This window comes from Phoca vitulina, unplaced genomic scaffold (assembly GCF_004348235.1).
Source record: "Phoca vitulina isolate PV1807 unplaced genomic scaffold, GSC_HSeal_1.0 scaffold35, whole genome shotgun sequence".
NCBI lineage: Eukaryota > Metazoa > Chordata > Mammalia > Carnivora > Phocidae > Phoca > Phoca vitulina.
In genome coordinates, this window is record NW_022589738.1 from 13,617,101 (window position 1) to 13,634,536 (window position 17,436).

Below are 17,436 nucleotides of genomic sequence, written 5' to 3' on the forward strand. Positions count from 1 at the left end.
TATCCTGTGGCTGAATGAGTTATTGTATTAACTGCAACAAGTTATTAGTGGTATTTAAATTCAAATCATGTATATTTTAGTTTCTGCTTGCACTAGCTCAGAGTTAACTTTCAAACATAAGGTTCAGCCCCTGCTATTAATAACTTGATATGTTCTGTTGAATTTTTCACTTTCTTCCTAATTCTGAAAGTACTTCTATACATTCTGAAATGGCATTTCAGCAAATGAAAAAAAGAAGTTGGCAAATCAGGACCAATTTCTTCTTTCGAGATCAAACTAATGCTAAACCAGACTACTATCCAAAACATCTCCGTGCAAATTAACTAGAGAGAGTTGGTAGTTCTCTGAAACTTGTATAAATTTTATTACCGAGATTACTAAAATCACATCGAAAACACCTTAAAAGACCCCAACCACCTATCAGAAAAAAAAATCACTATGGGCATCCCGTCCCTTTGATTGAACCTGGGTAACAAAAGAGGCAAAAGACATGGTTTATGCTGAAACCTAAGATTTGAATGCTAGTGTTTTCAAGCTTTAATAAAGTATATACCAATTCCAAGTACCAAACATATCAAAATTCATATTCATGGGTTTATTCTTAAGCATCGAAAGCAAATTCTGCTCACTGAATCCTATTCTGATTTGCACGAGGCATTCAGAGATGAGTTATAATCAGGAAAAAAGTATCCACTGAATGCATCATGTTTTAAAAAATACAATTAACGTTTCAAAACCACACTTAAAAAGGAGAATACCCGGAAAGTTTACTCTTTTCATAAAATTTGAGACAGTATTATCCTGCAGATAAAAATACATTTCTTGTATATACATGTAGATTTCTACATGAAAGAAAGGACTCAGCTCCCGACAGAAAAGGGCTGACCCTTGATATAAAGACATGTTAGATTGCCAAACTGATGTGATTCCCATTGTAAGGAGAACCGAAAACCGAAGGATAAAGGTAAGTTAAAGGAAGGATAAAGTCCAGTCACCTGCTCCTGAACAGCGGTAGAGCTGGGCGAGAAGCAGGGGATAACAGTAGAAATAAGACACCGAAGAAAGGCAAAGAAGGCCTCGACTCTGACCAGAAGTGAATGGAGAATCAAGCGAAGTTGAGAACAGATATGACATAGCTGCAGTGAGATGCCTGAAATTAGAATTTGGTAGTTGATAGTTAACAGAAGCTCAAATCACCTTAAAGTGGACTTAGAGCATCTACAGTTTACTGGAGAGCCAATATTCCAGTGACCAGATAACTCAGTACAGTATTATCATATAAAAAACCTTCCCAAATAACATTAGGTCACCAGAAGACCTTTGCTTCTGATCACATTCTCTGAAGCTTAAAAAAGTCCCTGACTCACTGGGAGAGACAGCACGGTGCTCCAAAAAGACACTCTGCTGAGATGTGTCAGTACCAGAAACTCCACTTGACCCTGGACGGGCACTGGATCTTGGATTCTTCAAAGTGAGGGCACTGTAACCAGGTTTCTTCCAAGCAAAACATTTTACCGTTTTGTTGACAATGAATTAAGGTGGGACTGTTTAGAACCCCAAGTGTGGTGGGGAAGGCAAGGGGGGAGAAGTTAAGCAAGATAAAGAAATGTCACAGAAATTTCATGCAAGGGTGGAACACTCAAGTTCTAGGTTTCCTAATTCATGCTGTATGCAGAAGTATCCTGTAAACTAAATTTGCCTAACAGAAAAGTTTCCGTATCTTCAACAGATGAGAATGATTGCAGTATTTGGGATCCTTGATCAATATGAACTACTCATTGTCTCTTCTCAAAGACGGGTTCACCTTCTTTTTTACCCAAATCCTACACTAAAAGACAACTACGGTGCTAAACATTCACCACCAGTCAAGTTAGGAATGTTCGAAGAAAATAAATTAAACTTGAAACAAAGATGATGTTTTTGGTCAAATTTCAGACATGTATCATTAGAAATTAATTATTGGCCCCACCAGGTGAAAGATGAAGGGAGGCCAGGAGAAGTCTATAGAGCTGATATACACACAAGTGAGTGTCACTGTTTTTTGTTTTTTGTTTTTTTAAACCTAGTTTTATTAAATATTGCTTCTTTGGGATGTGTTTATAACAACTCCCAGAACATTTTCATGTAAGGATTCAAAGCGGGCATATTAAAATACAGCTTCAATATAAAGTTTATCACAGTTTTACAGTATTCAAAAATGACAGACCTGCCTTAAAAAACAAAACAAAAACCAAAAAAAGGACTATTACACCCAAAACATAAGGAAACAATTAAATAAACAAGTTTGGCATTTCCATAACTTTATAGTATAAAACAATATTAAATCTATTACTGGCAAGCGGACACCGATGTTTTACCTAGTTTGAAATGTGTCCCGTTTAAACACACTATACAAGTTCACTATACAAAAAAGACTGATGGTCTTTTTGATGAAAGAAGTGCACCCTGAAAATTTTTGCCAGTTTAGAATATTAGCTCTTAAAGTCAAAAAAGTCCTTTTTTAAACTGAAGGCTAAATTCAGATTTTTTTTTTTTTTTTTTTTTTTTTTGCTGTTTTGTCTCATTTGTCAGCCTTCCTGGTTTAAAAACAATAGTGTCTATGGACGCCCACCAGGGGGCAGTGTAAGATTAGCCATTAAATCACGAACAGCTGCAAATATTGTGCATTCACCTGCAACAGAGAAAAATGGTCATTAGCTATTCGCAATACAGGAAAGATGCTGTCAACACACTGGTGGGGGTAGGGATAATTAAATCTAAAATCAGCAAGAACTTCAAGGGTCAAAATAAAAGACTAAACTTTAACTGCACAGGTTATTGGGGATTAAGCTTTGGTGTTAAGTATCAAATACTTGGTTCGGGTTTTGTTTGCTTTTCTTCTCATGGGGAAATTCTGGGTAAGTCCCAGTTAGGTTTGAATTTAAGGAGATATGCCTTGAGTTTCTCCACTGAAACACTGGAGCAGTGAATAAGCCTTTAAAGTTGGGTTTCAAGACTACTGACAGTTTATGTATTTTGAATCTAATGAAAAGATCTAGTTTAGATTTATGCATCCGTTACAACATCAACGATGTCCTTCTAATGTTGCTTTAAAAGCCAGATAAAAATGTCTATGATCGCACTGTCCAATAGAACTTTCTGTGCTGATGGAAATATTCTATATGTGCACTGTGGCTCCTGAGTACCTGTCATGTAGCTAGTGTGCCTGAAGAACTGAATTTTAGTTAATTTTAACTAGCTTGAATTTAAATAGCCACATGAGGTTAGTGACAGTTATACTGGGCAGTGCACTTCTATGACATATACTGGAGTTTTCTCAAATGTAAAGGAAATGATCAACCTCTGGAGTTCAACATGAATATCAATTAATAAAAAGAGAGTGACTTTTCTTAAAAGCACTTCACTGGGAGGGGAGGAAGTGATGGGTTCAGGGGGTAGGGGGGGCGGTGAAGTATGGCACACCGACAATCCAAAAACAAGACTTGTTTGGGGGTGGGGGCTAATGACTCATCCTTTCAATTTCCCCCTTGCTCAAAGAACCCAGAGACCCTGCCTGGTACTTCTTGTGAACATTACATAGACTTAAATATAATAAACCCAAACAGCTGTAAATAATATAAATCAAAAGCTGGGTCCCTTTCCTGGTACGTGGCCTAACGCTACGGTGGCCGCGAGTGAGAGAACGGGAGGCCTCGAGGGAAGAATGGCCTTCTGGCCAAGGGTGGGATGTGCAGTGACCCTGTGCAAGCTACTGCAAGCTTCCCTCCAACCGGTACAGAAAAAAAATGAAACCCCAGGTTTGCCCAGTCTAAGGTAGACATAAAAAAAAAAAAGACTAAAAAAAGGAAAAAGAAAAACACTCCCAAAACATCCCAACAATTTCTCAAATAAAAGGAAAAGTTATATCCTTCTTTTTCCTTTTCAAAAACACATTTTGATTATTGACAGATAGAAAAACGTGTTTGATCCCAAGAGGATCAAAACATTCTTTCCTTAAATTGTAAATTCCACAAGACATAATAATGATAATCATCTGCTTGTGAAGGAAGGGTCTTATCATCAAAGTTCTACTGGACTGCTACTTTGAAAATTATTTTAGCTTTAAACTTCGATTCTGAAGGACCTATTTTTAGCTGAAAGAAGAGATAAGTCAAAGGATGAAAGCAGAATACTGTAAGAAGTGGAAGAAGTCTTACAACAAAAGAAGCATACCCTTCTCTACTGCCCGGTGCATTCCTTGTAAACTCTATGCGAGTGAAAACTTGCCTATGTTGTATACAATATGGAGAAATAAACAGCGAAAAATATAATTTCTCCCATGATTCCTGTTTCTAGTAAAATTTTAACACTGTGGTACCTAAAAAATGTTTCAGAGAACAACTTTCCCTCATTTAAAAACATAATTCTATTATCATACTACTCTAAGCAGAAAGCTACAGAGGACTTCCTTAATAGTAGAAATAAGCAAATTTTAATTTAAATTTAATTTCCTTAAAATTAGCAACAAGCAAAATGGAAGAAAAGTTCTCTTTGCTGAGCTTTAGGTTTTGTGACGAAACATTCAAAACTGCCAGGAGTTGCGTGTTCCATGTAGGCTACCACAGTATGGAAGGGACCTGGTTTACCTGCCAGAAACATTCAGGGTTCCTCGAAAATGTTGTTTGAGAGCTTCATTGTGCACTTGGTGAAAAGGTTCACTTGCACCCGCCTGACACTTATATAAGAAGCCCAAAAAGCAGTGATGCCATTTGTATCAGCTTTTATTCTTCACAAAACATTTAGAAGATACAGAACTTTGAATGATAATATTCTATTCATGATTGAACCATGAAATATGAGAAACCGACATGCATTTCAACTGGTGATGTACAGAGTGGCAGGTATCGATGGTAGGGCAGGAATTCACAGCCATGAAAAAGTCTATCATCCTAACCTACGGCTCTGTGGCAATGTGTGCTAGAAATACAAGCTTCTGGCATTAGCAACTGGGTCAGTCCCAATAGTAAATCACTAACAAAAATGAGGTCCAGGCAGCAGAGACATGGACAAAAATGAAGAACCAGTGAGAAAGGAAGAAAGCGACAGGCAGACATAAACAGGGCCACAGCAATCAGCGCTCTGTTACTAGGACTGGGGGGGGGGGAGCGGGGTAAGGAGGGAGCAGAGGGAAGGAGGAGGAATCTGTCAAAAGAACTTTTATAACATATAGGCAATAAAATATTATCTACTGGTCATGTACCTTGTCGTGGCGGGTTCATCTCTGCAAACCTCTTCAGAATGTTGCTGACCATCATGGGAGCAGCAACAGAAGAGTTCTGCTGTCTGGGAATGTCTGCCTGTTGGGTTGTACCTGAAGCCATGTCATAAATGATTGGAACTATAATACTAACAGGTTCTTGGGGAGGGACCGATGTTTTCTGAGTTAGTTGAAGCTGAAGACACACAACACATACAAAGAGAATAAAAACGTAATAAGAAAATAAAACATTTGCCTACATTTATCAAAGGTACTATTATTTACTCCATCAGATTAAGATACCTCGGGCATAAGAAAACTAGAGATGACAAGAAAAGTAACAAACAATTGAATATTATGGTTAACGATGCAACCGTGCCACACAATTATCTAGTTCAATACGTTTCTGTTATTACTAAAGGAACCGGCAGTACATCACATCTAAACTGACAATTAAGGAATCTGAGCCTGTGTTTGGCAGTGACGGTTAACTCTGTAGTAATCCAAAAGTTTTTCTATTATCCTTGCATGCTTTTTCCTCAGGGGCTTTGTGCGCGCGTGCACACACACCACACACACACACACACACACCACACCACACACCACACACATATATATGCTGGGTGGTACTTACTCTGTAGTAATCCAAAGTTGTTCTATTATCCTTGCATGCTTTTTCCTCAGGGGTTTTGTGCACGTGTGCGCACACACACACCACCCCCTCCCCCCCCACACACACATGCTGGGTGGTACTTACAAAAAATAGCATTTTGGATTTCAGCACCACAGCAGGCGTCCCTGGGGGTGCAATCGGCGGTGCGCTGGGAGGGATCGTCAGGCAAAACTGGACATTCCATTTAAGCTGTGTTGCCTGGTCAGGAAACTGTTCGTGAAATCATGATAAAGTCATATAAACATTTAAAATTACATTTTAGTAGAGGAGTCTGAAAGGTCAGAATCTTATTTTATACAATCCATTATTTTTTTTTAAGATTTTATTTATTTGTCAGAGAGAGACAGAGAGCACAAGCAGGAGGACTGGCAGGCAGAGGGAGAAGCAGGCTCCCTGCTGGGTGGGGAGCCCAAGGTGGGACTCGATCCCAGGACCCTGGGATCATGACGTGAGCCGAAGGCAGCTGCTTAACCAACTGAGCCACCCAGGCGTCCCTATACAATCCATTATTAACAGAACATAAAGATGACAGCCTACATTATCTCAAAGAAAGGGCATACGTGACGTTCCTACATGAAAAGTCCACTCCAGACCTATGTGACATGTTCCCCTTTCCTTCCCTCCCGCTCCATTAATTCCCAAGGACTATGGATTCTGCTTCCCTGCTGTCTCTGACATCTGTTCCCACCTCTCTATTTTCACGGATGCCACCAAGCTCCAGGATTCATGACTTCTATTGTGGCCCCTAACGGTCTCTTCCAGTGGCTGCCTCTCCCAGTTCCTCCATCTACCACTGCCAGGAGAATGTCCTCGAGCACAGTTCTAATCGAGCTCACAAATGTTTAGTGATGTGCAGTGACACATGCTGTTCCCTTCCCTTACCCCGCCAGGACCAAGACCTGGCATTCAAGGCCCTTCTTAACTGGTGCCAACCTAGACTTCCCAGCCTCATTCCCAGCTCCTTCCCTAAAACATACTTGTCAAACTATGTTAATAATTTCAAACTGTATTCACTGGTGTTTTCTTTTGTTTTTTTTTAAAGATTTTATTTATTTATTTATTTGACAAAGAGAGCAAGAGAGCACAAGCAGGGGGAACAGTAGAGGGAGAGGGAGAAGCAGGCTCCCCACCAAGCAGGGAGCCCGATGCGGGGCTCGATCCCAGGACCCTGAGATCATGACCCGAGCCGAAGGCAGACGCTTAACCATCAGAGCCACCCAGGCGCCCCTTTTGTTTTGTTTTTAAAAGATGTATTTATTTAGTTTAGAGAAAGAGAGAGTGCACGCGAGCAGGGGGAAGGGCAGAGGGAGAGAGAGAATCCCGAAGCAGACTCCCTGTTGAGTGCAGAGCCCAACGTGGGGCTCGATCCCAGGACCCTGAGATGGTGACCTGAGCCGAAATCAAGAGCCAGCCATTTAACTGACTGAGCCACCCAAGCGCCCCCCGCAAAGGGTGCTTTTTTTTAGCCACATGAATACTTACTCCTTCAAAAACTCAAATGGGTATCTTTTTGCTATAAATACTATTTCCTATAGGCTACCAGAGCAGAAGCCAAATGTTGAGACTATTAGCAAAGGAACACTGCTGTCCCCAGCATTAGCAGTAAAACACCGACTGGAAAAAGGAGGTATTTGGAATTACCCAAAGCAATCCTAGAAACATTTGAACCCAAGTCCTGTAGGCTTGGAAAAATATAATCAGCCACAACCTGGATTCCATACTGTATACTTTCACAGGAAAGAGGAGGAATTCACCTCCCCAGGGAGGACAGATTTTTTTTGATAAATGACATTAGGTCAATTGGGGGGCATCTGAAAAAGCTAGATCCACACCTCACATTTGACACCAAGGTATATTTTAAATGGATCAAAAATTTAAATAAATAAGTAATTTAAAAAACGAAGCCATAACAGTATTAAAAGAAGCCATGGGAACATCATTTCAGTATCCAGGAGCAGGAAGAGTGAATTAAATGTATTTGCTTTTCTAAGAGGTAAGCCACTGGTAACTCGGGTTGCCTGTGGGGAGGGAGACTAGACACCTGGATAGGGATAGATGGGAAATTTCCCCCGTATCACATCTTGATCTCAGGTCAAAAGATACAGGAGGACTGTGTTACCTATTCAAAGATAAATAAAATCTTAAAAAATAAAAAGAGTGTAAGAGAAAAACGGAAGTACATAAATAGGTGAAAACTGATAAATACTGCTCCCACCAACTCCAACCTCTTCAGAGAGCTTGCTATATACAGAAGTATGCATTTCACTGTAACTTACCAGCTCTAGCTTCATAATATGCACACAGTCCCTGAGGATGTGTGTAGGAGCTCCTAACAGCTTGGTGAAGGCTATTAAAGTATTGGCTTTAAATGGCGGTCCTGCAACCTACAGGGATGAATAAAGCAAGTTACTCCGCATTCTACTTTGACTCTTCTCTTTTGTTGACTGTACAGGCATACCTTGGAGATGGGAGTTCAGTTCCAGCCCACCGCAATAAAGCAAGTATCGCATGAAGTTTTCTGGTTCCCCAGTACATATAAAAGTTATGTTTATTTACACCATACTGTAGTCTAGTAAGTGTGCAATGGTATTATGTCTAAAAAAATGTACCTATCTTAAAAAATACTTTATTGCTAAAAAATGCTAACCACCACCTGAGCTTTCAGTGAGTCACAATCATCGAGCACCATAATAATGAAAAAGTTTGAAATATTGTGGGAAGTACCAAAATGTGACAAGGAGACATGAAGTGAGAAAATGCTGGTGGGAAAACGGCCCTGACAGACTCGCTCCATGCATGGTTGCCACAAACCTTCAGTTTGTAAAAAATACAGTATCTGCGAAGCAATAAAACGAGGTATGCCCGTATTAAAACTATGCATTAAGAAACACATACTCTTGTTTCAAAGAATTTCTCCAAAACTTGAAGTTCATCGGGTTTCCACTGTCCTGCATTTTCAGGTGTCACTTTTAGCTGAAGTGTTTGGTTGGTTTTGGGACTAAGGGCTACTCTGCATTTCAGGGCATCAGTTTTAAACATGATCACTCCAGGTTCGTTGGAATTTATCAGCTGCAGCTGCAAAACATGAAGGATGCATCAAGTTAGTATGTAAGACAAAGAGGAAATGAAAACGTTGCTCAGAGAACTGTTTCAGAGGGAAAACAACTAAAAGGTGATACCCGTTCCCAAACAAAAATATCTAGGCACTGAGCACCATGAACTGCTAACATCCCAAAGAAGGAACTATACATTATGTGCCTCTCAATGGAAGAACAGAACACAACCTATGGAATATTCTCGTAAAACAACAACAAACTTGAGCTGGAATTCGGTAGTTAGATCTGCAGGGTGGACCAATATTATAGAAATGTGAGGGTCACAAGAACATGTTAAATAATTCCAAAGGGACGCAATCAGCAAAATCCAGACTGTGAGAAACTCGACAAGACAACAGATATAGTTGCTTCAACAATAAAAGGGACTTAAAGACTTGTCTGGGTTCTGCTTTAGACTGTAAAAACCGTGACAACTTGGGAAATCTGGACACCAACTAGCTATCTGATGATAAAGAAATTGTCTTCATGGATGAAACAATGTCTGGGATTTGCTGTCAAACCACCTGGGGAAGGAGCTATAGAATAAACATGATTGACAGGGGTTCACTGTTGGAAGGTAGGTGATGAGAACACAGAAGTTCATTATACTCTCTTATACTGTTATACTCTCAACTTTTATATATGATTAAAATTTTCCGTAAGAAGTTTTTAAAAAATGGCACAGTAGAAGAAAAGAATAAAGAGTACCATTACAAAATGTTGGATCTGGATTGGGACCTTACACTGGCCCAGGGGTTGGTAAATTTTTCTGTAAAGTAATGGAGAATAAATATTTTAGGCTACATGGTCTCTGTCGCAACTACTCAATGATGCCATCGTAGTTGAAAGCTGCCGACAATCCATAAATTAATGGGTGTGACTATGTTCCAGTAAAACTTTATTTACAAACAGGTGGTGCATAGGACTTGCCTTCCCCACTACAGGGCCAGTAGTTATTGACCCCTGCTCTATCGTAACATACTGATTATGCAGATGAGCAAAATGAGGTTCAAAGAGCTGAAAGCTTACGTGGCTTGTAAGTGGCAGAGGGAGGGTAGATCACAGGTCTCATAATAATCATTTTATAAAATGCTAATTTATTCAACTTATGTTAAAACCTCTATTATTTTCAAATCTGAATATAAAGGTTGCAAAATAGCTTGGTGCCATCCGTGGAGTAGATATTTCAAACATTCACCATTCTACCTCATTAACACATACATATATCAAGAGTTATAAATAACTAACAGATACTGAATAATACCAAGACATTATGCTAAGGGCTTTATATGAAGTATCTCGAATTCCCACAATTGTTATGAGTTAGGTAAATATTATTATCTACCATTATCAAAAAGGTAAAGGGATCTGCCTAAGCTTGTACTAGCTGGTGGCATGGCCTGGGTACAAACCCAGAGAGTCAGACTCCAGAGCTGGGGCTATCAACTCTGAACTATCTCCTGAGGGTATCACCACAGGACACGTCTTTTTCTGACTTTTTCTAAATCAGTTCAGTTGTTCATGAATTTAAAAAGGAGTTTTCAACCTTGTGATCAAAAATAATTTTATTTCAATGGAGAATCCGATTCAAAGTCAGCCTGCCTGCAAGGGGATTCCAGAAGGCCCATAGTTGCTTGTATGCTACTCTCTGCAAAGGCAGATCCTGGGAGCATTTGTCCCATGGTGCTGTGGGGACCCTGTGGGACCTATCTCTGGGCCCGTTAGCCGTAGCACAGCAAACTATAAAACGCAGGAACATGTTAACCTAAGAATGGAAAAGAAAACAGTGGAGTCCGTTTTTAATGCTAGAGCAGGGTGGAAAGCACAGTTCCAGCGAGCTAGTTAAAGGAAGTGAGGGAACATCATTTTAGTTCAGATGCTGTTCTGTGGGGCAACTTATCAGCACCCGCCTTCAACAACCATCACTGAGGAGTTCACTAGGTACCCATACCGTTTCTTGTTGAATAATTCTTTGAAGGTGCCGTCTCATGATGACCGATCCAAGGAATCTCTCAAGCGGAGAACAAAGATAACTACCTGCCAGGCCAGGCACAAGGCCTGGTGTTGGAGAGGGCAGCAGTAAAATGTTCAAGGCACTGTGAGTGAGGATGGTAGGTATGGAGGCTGCCCAGGAGCGCTGAGGTAGTTTACGAGGTGGAGGCATGTTTGTTGGCAAAGTTTGGGAACCTTTTGGGAAGGAAAACATGTCATTTCAGTCACAAATACATACAGTCCCACTGTTCTGTTTTGCTTTTATTATAAATCTTTGATATTCTAAAGCAATCCATACTGTTTTCATTACTCCTTGTGGCTTAACAATCACATGTTAGCTTCCTTTTAGCAAAATGGCCAGGGTTCTTCTTCTCCCTGTAGCTAGGTTCCTTACAAAGTGACTTTGTAGCAAGCCCTTAGAGGGATGAGTCTATTTCTCTTCCTGGGATCTGGGCTGGCCCTGTGACTTGCTGTGACTTAAAGAATGCAGTGGAAGGGACGTGGTACCGGCTGCAAATTTAGGATTTCACTCAGGTTCTTGAAACCCCGTCCAGCCACCAGGTGATCAAACCTGTGATCAAGTATGAGACCACATGGAACAGAGGAAGCCACACCGGCTGGGGCCATTTTAGACCAGCCAGGCCCCAGCCCACACAGGAGCTGACCACAGACACATGAGTGAGCAAAGCAGAGCCTAGAAAAATCACCCAGCTTGGCTTAGCCCAAATCGCCATCCTATAGAATGGTGAGCTAATAATAAGATTGCTGTTCTAAGTCATTAAACGTTACCTGGCAAAGCTAACTAACATATGTGCACAATTCTGTTCTGTGTTAATTTGTACAACCTTGTCAGTTAACTTTAGGTGTCCCTCAAGGTCTAGTTTTGCAGCTAAGTTAGTAGACATAACAAAGGTACTGGGGCTCACCTCACTAGACTTCTGGAGGAGACATTTCCCTTTCTTATATTTTGCTTTAACTGTGCAAATTAACTATCGTTAACCAATTTACTAAATGGATTAAAGTTTAAGTTATTAAGTATCCTCATTTAACAAGTAGGTCACAACGTCAAATATGAGGATGGAAAAAAAATAGGTCATCTGGAGGTTAGACTAAAACCAACACAAAAATGGTGATGACGCTCACTTGTTCCAGCTCGAGGGGAATGAGAAGCATCTGGAACTGGAGAATGTAGTGATGGATTGGCTGGTGACATTCCAGGCATGCGTGTTGCTGGTGAGGGGCCGGACACTTGAGGAGACCCTGGCCAGTTCCCGGCTCGTCCACTTGGTGACACCATAGTGTATGGAGAACTAGGGTCCAGGGTCCCTGTAAACAAGTGAACAGATGGTTTTCAAAACCTGTATTTTAATAACTGAAAAGTACTTGACGGTGCTGAAATGCTTGACACTTTACAAGGTGCTCATTTTATTTTTCTTTTCGCTATTTCACTGAAGTATGATGCTTCTTCATATGGCACATCTGAAGGTCTATTTTGTATAGTTTACGTACTTTTTAACATGAAACAAAATTAGAAAAATACAGAATGAGAAAGGATAAAATTTACCTTCACACAAGCTTCAACATATGCAATGTGTAACAATCTACTTTACACTATGCAACAACCTACTATTTTCAAAACCCATTTGCAAACGTCTTTGAAAATGTTAATCAAAAAAATCTCAAAGCTCACTTCAGGGCAGAAATCTTATATTTTTCAAGTAAACCTGACAAATTATGTTTTTCATTCTATTCAAGGCTGAGGAGAGGGAAATTTTCCCTCTTCTTTCTTTAGTAAATGCTACACTGACTGAAAAATGAACCAAGAATCAAGTTTTGAAAGCAGCAACTTCCAGGGGCGCCTGGGTGGCTAATTCGTTAATCGTCTGCCTTCAGCTCAAGTCATGATCCCAGGGTCCTGGGATTGAGCCCCGCATCAGGCTCCCTGCTCCGCGGGAAGCTTGCTTCTCCCTCTCCCACTCCCCCTGCTTGTGTTCCTTCTCTCACTGTGTCTCTCTCTGTCAGTCAAACAAATAAATAAAATCTTAAAAAAAAAAAAAAGAAGAAAGCAGCAACTTCCTGAACAATTTGATATTTAAATGTCATTCCGCAGTTACTTTTAATGTATTATTTATACCCCTCTGTAACCAAAGGATACTGAGAAAATACTTTTACCATATATCAGAGAGTAAATGATCCTAACTTAAAAGTCTTATAAATTGGTAAGAAAAAACACAAGAACATATAGGCAGGCATAAAATAAATACCAAAGACCGATGAGAGAAAAAAGGTTTACCTTCATTAATAATCAAAGAAATGCACATTAAACAAAAAGATACCATTTTTCACCTATCAAAATGACCAAGATTTCTGAAAGTCGTAATACCCTGCGTTCGCAATGATGCAGGAAAATAGGCATTCTTGTTTGATGCTAGAGGAAATTGGTACAGCCTTTCAGGTGAGCAATTTGCAGTATGTTTCGAAAGCTTTAGAATTTCTCAAACCCTTTGAGACAGCAATTCCATGTCTAGGAACTTACCTAAGGGAATAATCATGTGAGCAGAGATGATACCATTTTCAGTTGTTAAAACAAAAAAAATGGAAACATTCTAAACATATAATAGGAGGGCAGTTAAATTATGTTATGTCAAGACAAGGGAATACTATGAAGCCATTTAGTATGACGATGTAGAGTTTTTACTGATAGAAATGTCCCTACAAATATTAATAGTAGACAAAACCACAGACACTACACAGCTGTAAAAACTGAGGAAGTCCGTTATGTTGTGATTTGGCATGGCATTCAGGAAAAATAGATGAAAAAAGTAAGGCACTGAAGTATGTGTAAAAGGGGTGAGAACACTTACAGGCATCTGCTTGTGTATGCAGACAACATCTCTGCAAGGACACATAAGAAATTAACAAGACTGAATGCCTCTGGGAAGAGGAATTGGGTGGTTGGTGGCATCGAAACACTCCCCTGGCTACTACTTCTATTCTTTAGTTGAACCAATTCAAAATAAAATTTTTGAGTTAAAAAATTCAAGTCTCAAAACTACATATGGTACAGTCCCAATTGTGGGGGGAGGTGTGGAGAGGAGAGACAAGCAGACAGGTGGAGAGCAACAGAGAGGCGAGCAGGCAGGTGAGCAGGGGGTGCGTGACGGGAAGAGCAAGGCAGAAGCGAGGGGGGAGGGGGAGAGAGTCCAAAGCAGACGGACTAACTGGTAGATCTCTGAGTGGTGGGATGAGGACAAATTCATTTTCTTTGGCGATTTCCCCAATGAACAAAGTGCTAATTTTGCAATACGAAAAGAATTTATTTACCAAAAAACTACTTCCACATCAAATTCTTATGCTATCGCGGTTTCCACGTATGGACTCACCATGTGGACTAGCAAAACTGGCCCCTGGTCCTATTGAGATTCCATGCGAGGATGGGGGAGGAGTTGGAACAAATGACGCTGGTGAAGGGGCCCTCAGAGCCCCACTGGGGGAGCTGGCAGCATGCAGATTTCCTAATAAAGGAAAATAATTACAGATGATCTTGCAGGACACATAGTATGTCCTGGCCAAGGACCTCAAGTAAAGACTCTCTCTACGGATTAAAGAAATAAGTAGTAAAGCTCCCTTAAATAGCACAGAGAAAATCTGAAATGATTTTGTTACTGAAAAAGAGAGAGAGATCAATTCCATGGGGCCCAAATTCTAGCTCTTATATTGACCTGAGTTTAAAAAAAAAAAAAAAAATCCAGTGTACTTTTGTGTTCGCTCATTCATTCTTTCAGCAAGTGGGCATGAATGTTAATTTCATGCCAAGCATTGCTGTAGGCACTGGGGATGCAGCAGTTGACAGACAAAAATTCCTGCCCTTGTGGAGTTTCTATTCTAGTAGAATTAGAAAGACAACAAATGTATGTCAGGTAGTGGTAAGTGCTATGGAGAAAACCAGGGCAAGGAAAGGGGGCAATATCATGTAATGGCAGAGGTGGGTGCTGTTCTTTCTATAAAGCAACCCCAGAAGACCGCTCTAAGAAGGGGGCATGTGGGTAAGTGAAGGGTAAGGTGTGAAGATACCCAGGGGGTAAGAGATTCCAGGCCAAAAGAAGAGCTAATGCAAAGGCCCCAAAGGCAGCAGCAAAAATAACAGGGAGGGGGCCAGTGTGGCTGGATCAGTGGGAGCCACGGGGAAGTGGGAGGAGATGAGGACAGAGAGGTGGTGGTGGGGGTCCCAGATCACACGGGGACTCGTAGGCCACTCTAAGGACTTAGGGTTTACCCTGAATGAGATGGGAAACCACTGCAAAGTTTGGAGTGAAGGAGTCATAAACTAGCTTCTGTTCTGGAAGGATCACCCTAACCATTGTGTAAAAAACAGACTACAGGGCAAGGGCAGGGAAACCAGTTAGAGGCAACAGTAATAATCCAAGTGAGAGATGGTTAATGGCTTGGGTGAGGGTGGAGGCTGAGGAGGGTTAGAGTCTGGATAAATTCTCAGTACAGAGGGAACAGTATCTGGGACTGACTGAAGTGGGTGTGAGAGAAAGAAGAATCCAGCATGACTCCAACAGCTCTGGCCAAGCGGCAGGCAGGAAGGGGCTGCCGTTTCCGGAGTTTGGGGGCAGGGTGCGGGGGCTGGGTGGGCGGGCAGGTGTTAGGAGTTGAGGCTCAGCCATTGTCTACCCATCTAACAAGGGCATGCTGACCAGACAGCTGGAAAACACAGGACTTGAGTTCAGGGGAGAGGTCTAGATGGCAGATATTAAAAAACTGAGAGCAGTGAGCTTAAAGATGGGATTTAGCCACAGGACTAGTTTCAATTGAGGATCAGGAAAGAGGGAACCATGCTCCCCAAACTATGAATAAATGTGACACAGAGACACTTGCTACATTACCATCACTATCCTCAGTTTTCACATGTTTCAATTTCTCTACTACTAAGAGAATTTCATATTTTCTACATTCTATACCTAATGCAGTGCCTTACGTGCAGTATGTTCATCAACTCGATTAACCTTTAAGTGTCATGTTTAGATATTCAGCTGTGGGTTTGCTGTGGGGATTAAATGGATAAAGTGCTCAGAACACGGCTTGGCACACAGCAAGCACTATATACCTGTCTGCTACTATAATCATTTCAAAATAATTATTTCTACTTCCTTCTACATAAAACCTCACTCATATCCTAGAAACACATGCCCCTTGGGTTCTCTGCCCACATCTCCCGTTTTGCTCCTTGCTCCCTAAGCAGCTCCTTCTCAGGCTCCTACACCTGGGAAGCAGCTGCCGGTACTCCGCAGGGGCTGAGCTCACCCACCCAGCTCAGCCTTCAGTGACCTTCAGTGACATGACAATAACTTCCAAATCTTCATCTGTGGTTCCACCATCTCTGCTGAGCAGGTAAGGGGTCATCTACCCAAGAAATCTGATACCCGTCTTCCTTGCTAGACGATATGCTTGAGAGCAGGACTGGTATCTGGCTTGCTGCTGTATCCCCAGCGCCATGGAGCATCTGGCCCAGGGCAAGAACTTAAGCGATACCAGCAAATTGTTCAGTTAAAAGTAAAAATTAGGCATCCTCAAGCAATTTTATAGTGCACTTCATGGGGCTGCCAACAGAGTCATTTTGTTTGGATAAGCAGGCTCTGCACTGGCCCACTCTGCGGGGCACAGCACCTTTCATATATACCAGGGCTCAGCAAACTTGTTCTGTAAGGGGTCGTCCTAGCAGGAGAGCAGCCCCTGACATTGCATGAATGGGTGTGGCTGGGTTCCCCCAAAACTACAAAATGACTACAAAAACAGGTGATGGGCAGGATCGTGTTGTGATCAGCTCTCCTTGGAGCTGTGCCATGAGCCTGGCTCTGGGTGACAAAACCTCCACTTAATTCAAACCTTTCAACATGTTCCCGAGTCACGAACGCAGCTTTCACAACCCTGCCATAAGGAACGAATGGCAGATACCTAGCCACAGATAAGGGAGTGGTCTCTGAAGGTCTAGGCTACATGTGTGGTGCTTGGGTGTGTCCATGTATGTTCTGGATGTCAGAGTTGAACACAACAAAAGAGTAAGTAATATCTTACCTGGAGACTGTGTGTGCATCATAGAGGGAGACTGATTAACTGTGCTGTGGTAAGATGTAGGGGGTGAAGTAAGGGGATAAGCACCTGACGATCCCGGCTGTTTGGGAAATGGCTGAAAAGAAAAAAAGTACATGTTGGTCAAACGGGCCATGTGCGTATAGTATATAGTATATACGGCTGAAGAGTTAACCTTTACACAGTTCACTGGTTACCAACAGGAAACACAAGATGTGAAAATGTGCAAAATACACATCTGTAAGACAAGTTTTTAAAAACTCCCCGACTTTCAAAATGTTTAAAAAACAGCAAGAACTAACTCCTGACCTTGTAATACCATTGCTTTTATCCCTCAAGATGTT

The 17,436-nt window shown here is 41.2% G+C and overlaps 1 protein-coding gene across 2 annotated transcripts in view; it reads right to left on the minus strand.

Moving 5' to 3' along the window:
- Positions 1-2,059: 2,059 nt before the first annotated feature.
- MED14 (mediator complex subunit 14) overlaps positions 2,060-17,436 on the minus strand; it is a 70,737-nt gene continuing 55,360 nt past the window's right edge. Inside the window, exons 23-31 of one of the 2 annotated variants that reach the window (XM_032426565.1) lie at positions 17,078-17,189; positions 14,380-14,511; positions 12,140-12,322; positions 10,956-11,191; positions 8,805-8,984; positions 8,186-8,293; positions 5,994-6,119; positions 5,240-5,432; positions 2,060-2,671 (exon numbers count right to left, since the gene is read on the minus strand). In XM_032426565.1, coding sequence (XP_032282456.1) covers positions 2,598-2,671; positions 5,240-5,432; positions 5,994-6,119; positions 8,186-8,293; positions 8,805-8,984; positions 10,956-11,191; positions 12,140-12,322; positions 14,380-14,511; positions 17,078-17,189 — 1,344 coding nt within the window. In that variant the 3' untranslated portion in view covers positions 2,060-2,597. The other variant, XM_032426564.1, reaches the window with a different exon arrangement.